General features: G+C 35.3%; 1 protein-coding gene across 1 annotated transcript; it reads right to left on the bottom strand.

Moving 5' to 3' along the window:
• LOC107611017 lies at positions 6,658–7,989 on the bottom strand. Its single transcript, XM_016312986.1, has one exon. The coding sequence runs from the start codon at positions 7,987–7,989 to the stop codon at positions 6,658–6,660; it is 1,332 nt and encodes a 443-aa protein (XP_016168472.1).

The raw sequence follows: 8,435 nt of genomic DNA on the forward strand, positions 1-8,435 counted from the left end.
GATAGATATAATAAGCCGTCAATAACTTTCTATCATCAACATCTATACTTTAGTCTACATCTACAAAAGCTAGCTAATGAAAATAAGTGCATTTAGAAAAGATAAGCCCTTTGTCTATAGTATTTTTACACAATGCAGAATTCTCTTAATGGCTCTCTAATATTTGATTGTTGGTTTGTGCATATATTGGCACATCTTGTTTACTAAATATGTTAAATTTGGAGAAGTTGATGTGAAATACTGCAAAGATCCTACTATAAACTTGTACAATTTAGGTTCTTCAAAAGGTGTAAAATCATTAGAACTTAATTTATTCTGTGTTCTTTTTCATTCACTTTTTTTCAATTTCTGTTCTACCTTTTCACTCTTATTGATCTATCTTTCTCTGCTCACTCCTATTTTCTATCTCTTTTTTCGATTTTCTCCGCATACCACTTGGGACTTGGACTTAGTTTTAGATTATTTTTTTAGTAACTCTATTGTGGAGTTTTCTCTTCTTTTTTTGTATTTTTTTTATTCTTTTTGTGGTAGCTGTAAGTACGATATTATAAATTTGTCCGTGGCAGATCTCTCCAAATGTGTGAGAAAACTACTATAAGGATATTTTTTATTTATAAAAAAATTTTAGGTTTGAAAAATATTCAGCCTTATGTGCAACAGAAAAAGTATTTTATTGTATTGCAACACGCCAGAAAATAATTTGTAAATGGATAAGAAAATGGTGAATTGGTAAAAAATAGATGCATGGTGTGTTATGCACAAATGTGGAGCTGGCATTGTGAGAGAGAGAGAGAGCAGAAAACGCAGGTTACGTTTTAGTTGGGACAAAAAATAAGGAAGTCTAGCAAGCTGCAAAATGCAGCATGCGTTTGGCAGGTCGGGGCAACTAAATGACGAAACGTGGCCCTGTGTCCCCTGCATGCAAACAGGAGCACTTTTGACCAGTGTTGGAGAAGGCAAAATGTATGTTGCATTTGTCAGCCTTCCAGGACAAAGTGGAGGTTGCGTTTGGCAGCCACCTTAGCTGCATGCGTGACACGTGTCATGGAGGGTGGTAAATTTGTTTATAAAACGCAAAACCAAATGCAGATAGGAGAAGCAGTGATGAACCAAAAGTGAAACGAGAGTGAAATGAGAGTAAGAAAACAAGAGTGAAAAAACTGAAGAAGCAAAAGTGAAGAAGTGTGGGAGAAGAAGAAGTATACGGTGAAGGAAGAAAAAATGGTTCAAGATTTTACCAAACCGGAAGAACACATTATTAAATATCTGGATTATCCTTTAATTTGTTATTCTTATTAATATTGTTATTCTGCTTTTTGTTAGGTGGAGTCATTGGCGCCGACATACAAGATATATACGGAGGCCTACTGCGTATTTTAGGCGAGGACTCGACGATATGGGAGTTAACGATGTAAGTTGTAACCTTTAATGTCCAATGTTTTTATTCAGAAGAATAATTTTTTTAATCGGCCTCTTAGTAACTAATGTGCAGTTTCTATGGTGGCCGTATATGGGAGTGGGGATTCCGAATGTCCTCACTGCCCATTTATTTATGTGCTCCACCCAGTCGCCGCTAGTGTCATTCGAGTGCATAGAATGGCACCCGACAGACCAAGTTAGACGACAGTTCGGGATGCAACAGCTTCCACCAGGCCGGCGTTTGACCATGGTCATGATCATTGCAAGCAGTTGACAGGAGCACAGAACCATGACTGGGGAGAGATTTATAGTCAATGGGTTAACAGGTGGAGATCTGACCGCCACAACACATTGCAGTTAGGCAAGGAGATTATTGACTTTCATCCTCTTCCAGTGTACTACGAGTGGTACACACAGCAGTATGGGATTCACCTACGACTGTCAGATAGAGTTGCAGGTGAAGAGGTTGGCGCCAATGAACACAGTAGCAATAGGAAGAACCAGTTGGATCTCAGCAGCAAGTCCCACCTCATGAGCAGCAGTTTTAGGTATTATTATCATTAATTACTATTATCATTAATTACTATTAATTGTAATTAATTGTTAATTAGGTTCCGGCATATGAGCACCACTATTAGCACTACAAGAAAAAACAACATTTATAACAAAAAAAATTGTTACAAAATATCGAAATTTTGAAACAAAAGATTTTTGTAACAAAAAAAGGGGCTGTTGCAGTATGTCCCGTTACAAAAAATTTTTGTAACAAAAATGGAACTGTTACAATTCAAAGTGGTATTTTATAACAAAATTTTCTGATACAAAAAATTAGAAGCCGTTACAAAAAGTGGTAACAAATTTTGATTTTCAAGGTATTTTTGGTAACAATCTATTTTTTTGTATCATAAAATTTTGTTACAAAATGTAACTTGATTTTGTAACGTTTTTTTCTTTAGTTACAAAACCAAATTAATTATTTTGTAACAATTTTTTTTAATACAAATTGCATGCTTAATTTACTAAATTATTTTTTAAATTAACTAATATATTAACTATTCTAATAAGCAAGTCTACATTCATATAATATACAAAAACATACATAATTCAAACATGCCTCATTTAGCTAAAATTGTTCTAAAACAAAATAACATTATTGAGTACATTGATTAGTTCTACAAGTTATATATCTTGCATAAGTTCAACCAAAAGTTAAAAGTTCTAACATAGATTAGTCTATCTATGATTCAAAATATTCTTGCGCTCGCAAGGTAGCATGTGGTCACCATTTTAGCACTCCTGTAGATAAGAAAAATCGAAACAAAAGATTAGAAACAAGATATAACACTAATTATAATTTTTTTCATTAAGTTTTATCCAAAATGTTTAGAAAAATTTTGACAGAACCTCCCCTAAAACTTGGATATTTCCACCGTCTATAGTTCCAACAAAAACAACCAATTCACAATTTATATCTCAGCTAATACACAACCAAATTTATCAAACTAAATAATAGGACATTTGTCATTTTTCAACCATGACACAAGTAAAATGTGATAAATAGATCCATATACAAATTAAACTATACTAATAAAATAGGAATCATCTAGGAAAATGTATTAAAATCATAAGCAATTTTAAGAGTACCTTTAGGGCCTAGTTTCTTTCATTGTCAAAGCGCGCTATGAAAGAGTTTACAACGGCTTGTTGAGCTTCTAATTGAGCTTTCATTTGAGCTAATTCTTCCTCTTGTCGTGTTCGTTGCTCTTCAAGTTTTTCTTTGAGCACATCTATTTCCTTTGTTAGCTCCTCATGGTCTTGCATTGCCTCTTGGAGTTGTGCTTGAATCCTTAACTTAGATTTTGAAGCCTTTATGCCATAATTTGCACCACTTTTGTCACCTCTCACAAGTAAAAAAGTTTCATTTGGAGTGAGAGGATTTTCCGAATCATAGGATTCATCGAGCATACTGCTAATATCATCCTGCACAATCCAATTTGTGATTTGAAAATGAAGATAAAATTTAACTTCCATACAACAGTAAAAAGAAAAGGTTAGTAATGTTACATCAATTTGTTTAGCTTTTTCATTGACCCATTCTCCGTTATTCTTTTGATGAGTAATTTGCCACAATTCTTGAATGTCATGCTTGATATCGATTCTAGGATGGCGCTGCAAATTTTTTGAAGTTTAATATATAACATGTAGTTAAGTGGAAATGTGACATAGCAAGAAATATAACTCCAAATTAAAACTTTAAGAGTATTTATCCGATCACGTCTAACAACTTGAAATGTTCTTCGACTAACAATATGTAGTACAACATGATACTTTCTATTATCTTTGTTAAACTTTTTTCTTATAGAAGACCAAAGTCACAAAAGACAAAAGGAGTTAAGTTATAATTATTTCATTGACCTAAAATAGCAAAACAACATAAGAACACCTCAATGGTTGTCACAATGAAAAATTCAAACCTAAAAAGAAGGACTTCCAAAGTAGGACACCAAATTCTCCCATGTCTCTGGAAGAACATTGTTCGGTGGATTTTGAAGGCGCTCCTCATCAGTTTGATACAACTCATAGTGCTCACGCAACCTTGAGCGTCAACTTCGATAACATATATTAGCCTTAGCTAAAATCATTTTGTGCATTACTTGCGTATCTGCTATATCAAACTTTTCCTATATAAGATTGGTCAAAGTTTGTTAGCAGAAATAAAGATTTAATATACATAATACCAGAAAATATAAATACGTATTACCAAAACAAGGTCGCATATTTTTTTGTTAACATCATCTCCAACTAGGCTCCATTTCTCTACATCTAAAGGAGTATTTTGTCTTGTAACAATACCCACTTCAGATGCAAACAGATCAACATGGATGCCATTAGGAGCTAAGTTCTCCAAAGAGATAGGCAATTCCAATTTCCCATTTGTCTTTGTTTTTGTAACCCTATTTGTTGCAATCCCACGCGAAGGTCCCCTTTTATCAATACGCCTTTCAACAGGGGCAGTGGCTGGTGCTGAAGTAGGAGCTGCCGGGGCTGGGGCAGGGGCTGGTGTTGTAGAAGTAGATGCAGTAGCCCTTGTAAACATCCGTGTAGCCATTATGTTACGCAATCTACAATAAAACTCACAGGAAAAACATTAAAGAAATGAAATAATAAAATATCTACATCATTTAATACTCAATTACACAAAGGAAAGCACATCAATAAAAGTTGGACATGATTCAAAATATATTATACTTTTCAAAAAAGTAAAAAAAAAAGGAAAAAATAGTGAATAACATAGCAATTTCAAATATAATGTGAATTCCTAAAGTTTAACTACTTTAAAGTCAATCACCATCCTATGCAAAAAGTGGATAACTTAGCAATTGCAAATATGATGTGAATTCCTAAAGTTTAACTACTTTAAAGTCAATCACCATCCTATGTAAAAAGTGGATAACTTAGCAATTGCAAATATCTTGTGATCCCCAAAATAAAAATACTAAGAAGTCAATCACTATCCGCAATATCTTGTGATCCCCAAAATAAAAATACTAAGAAATAGGCACGTCCACACTTGATCCCTCTATGTCACCTCTGCCCAATTCCATCAACAAATTGATATCACCCGAAGATGGTACTTGATTAAAGCTTCCCATTTCAGCTTGTTGGTATGCCTCTTCTTGCATGATATCTTGCTCAGCCACATCATATGTATTGTGAGGCTTTACTTGTACCACAGTACACCAATTAGGCCTTTTAATTGCCTTTACATAGTATACTTGCTCACCTTGACATGCTAAAATGAAAGGCTCATCCTTATATCTAACATATGTAACATCCACATTTATGAATCCATACTCATCTTTACAATATCCTCTACTTTGATTTCGTCCTACTGGAGGAAGATCAAACCACTCACACTTAAATAAGATCACTTTATGTTTTCTGACATAATCTAACTCAACAATATCAGTCAACATGCCATAATAATCTACACCCCCAGTCAATTCATCTCCCTTCACAACTACTCCACAATTTTGAGTCTTCAAATATGCTTCATGGTTTTTGCTACGAAATGTAAAACTGTTGATAGCACATGTTTTGTAGAAATGTGCACGACGATCAGGTCCTCTTGCTAGAAAAAGTAGTTGATTATTCACCCGTGCACTCTCTACTTTGTGTAGATTTGAAATCTACATTAATGAATAGCGATTAAAACTAAATACTGCCAAAAGACTCTTCAATTATACAATTATCAAAGTTTATTCATTTACCTTCCTTTCAAACCATTTCACAAATTGTTCCTTGTGCCTTTTCTGCAGATTCCTTAGATTTTCTCTTGTTAAATCTGCCATATGTTCATCAACCCATGGTTGAACTTCTTCACAATTCTTCAGCACATAGAACTAAGCTTCTTTATATGCCCCTTTACAACTAAACTGGCCAAGTACTTTGAACACAACTCTGCCTCGCATAGGTTCATTCTTGCCATGGTCAGAAATCTTAGAATTTTCATCCAAATATCTCCTCACAAGGGTCATTGCTTCTTTAGAGATATAACCCTCAGATATTGACCCCTCAGGACGTGCTTTGTTTCCCACATAACTCTTTAGTGTGCACAAATATCTAAAATTAAAATTTTAAGGAAAGTTAGAAACCTACATATAGAATACTATATAAAGCATATTCTAAGTTGTTGCCAATTCCAATGGGCTAACCTCTCAACAGAGTACATCCAGCGATATTGAACTGGTCTTGCTAACTTAGCTTCATGGGCAAGATGAACGGTTAGGTGAACCATCACATCAAAAAAATCCGGAGAAAAAACCGTCTCCAATTTACAAAGTGTTATTGCAATCTGGGTTTCAAGTTTGTCTAGAACGTCCACCTTCAATTCCTTAAAACAAAGCTCTCCAAAGAAAATACTTAGATGTATCAACGGTTCACAAACTTCTTTGGGTGAAAGCTCATAAATTGCAAGTGGTAGCAACCGTTCTAATAGGATATGGCAATCATGGCTCTTCAAGCCATAAATTTTGCAATCTTCAACGTGCACACACATTCCAATATTTGATGAATACGAATCAGGCATCTTGAGTTCTTTCAAGAACTGACAAAGAAGTTGCCTTTCATTCTCCTTCTTGGTCTTTGACAACGTATATTTGGCTATCGGGATCACAAACTTGTTGCCCACTCTACGAGGATGAAGGTCTCTCTTGATACCATAAGTTGAAGATCGAGTCATGCATTAAGATTGTCCCTTGTATTTCCATCTAAATTTAGCTGTGTACCCAGTATATTATCGAAGATATTCTTCTCTATATCCATTACATCTAAATTATGCCGTAACAATAATGTCTTCCAATAAGACAACTCAAAGAAAATGCTTTTCTTTTTCCAATTTCCAGCCACCTTGTCATGCTCAGACTTCTTTCTCTTTTTAGTAGTGTTCCCAAACTCCGTTTGTTCAAAAGTCTTGAATTCTTCTAGGACATCATAACCAGAAAGTGGCTTAGGTGCTTCGCCAAGTTCCCTAGTATTGGCAAATGAACTCTTATTCATTCGCCACGGATGATCATACGGCAAATAGCGGTGATGACCCATATAGCAATGCTTGTGTCCATGTTTCAGCCTTTTAGAACTAGTTTTTCTGTGGCAACACGCACATGCTAGTGCACCTTTAGTGCTCCAACCAGATAATATGGCATAAGCTGGATAATCATTTATTGTCCATAAAACTACAGCAGACAATCGAAAATTTCGTTTCTGAACCACATCAAATGTTTCAACACCCTCTTCCCACAATTCTTTCAACTCTTCAATTAACGGTTCTAAGTATACATCAATAGAATTGCCAGGGGATTTAGCGCCTGGAATAAGTAGAAATAACATCCAATTTGAATGTTTCAAAACCATCCATGGAGGATAGTTATATGGAATGAGAACAACTGGCCATGTACTATAGGAAATGTTCATATTGCCGAACGGATTGAATCCGTCACTAGCAACTCCAAGCCTGATATTTCTATCATCACGTGAAAACCCTTCGTGCTCCTCATCAAATGTCTTCCACGCCATCAAATCTGCTGGGTATTTTAGGACTCCATCATCAAGTAGTTTCTCTTTATGCCACCTTATTGCTAGCGCTGTTTCTTCACACATGAAGATCCTTTGAAGCCTAGGTTTTAACGGAAAGTATCTTAGTATCTTCTGGGGCACCTTCTTACGAGGGTCATCATTTTCATTCCCCTTCTCCTTCACCCATCTAGATTGCTTACACTTTGGACATTCATCAAGATCAGCATATGCTTGGCCCCGAAACAAAATGCAATCATTCACACAAGCATCTATCTTTTTGTAATCTAATCCCAAATCCCAAATCCCTTTTCGAGCATCATAAAATGAAGTTGGACAAGAATTTTCCTTTGGAAATATGCTTTTTAAAAAGAGTAACAAAGCATCAACTGAATTGTTGCTCCATCTATAGTGACATTTCATTTGAAACAACTTGACAATGAAAGATAACCTTGATATCCCACTGTCTGGATACAAGCTTTGCTCATAATCCCTCATTAGCCTCTGGAACCTCTTTGCCCCCTCATGAGGTTCTTCTTCTATATTGTCATCTACGTTGGTAGCGAAATCTCTCGGCGTCTCCCCTAGTATTTATCCTCTAAAGATGTTATACAACATCTCATAAGTGGCAGAATCATTCTCCCTTTCAAAATCAATTTCATTTAGATCAAACACATCTATCGTGGATGTATCTTGAAGAATCTCACCATGATGCACCCATGTTTTATAAGAGGTCACTATCCCCGTTGGCGCACATGATGATGAACTTCATTTCTAAATTTGAACAAAAATTATTGCATTTGGGACAAGGACAACGTATTTGATTTTTCACACCGGGTTGAGAGAAGGCAATATCCAAAAATAATTCATCGAGGCACTTCCTAAACTCAGGAGTATGCCTATCAAAATTAATCCAATATTTCTGGTAATTGACCATTGGACAA

The sequence above is a fragment of the Arachis ipaensis genome, chromosome B08 (genome assembly GCF_000816755.2).
Source record: "Arachis ipaensis cultivar K30076 chromosome B08, Araip1.1, whole genome shotgun sequence".
Classification (NCBI taxonomy): Eukaryota; Viridiplantae; Streptophyta; class Magnoliopsida; order Fabales; family Fabaceae; genus Arachis; species Arachis ipaensis.

Bases quoted from the DNA above. Each gene is read 5' to 3' on its own strand.
- LOC107611017 (XM_016312986.1), bottom strand. From the start codon at position 7,989: ATGAGGGATTATGAGCAAAGCTTGTATCCAGACAGTGGGATATCAAGG.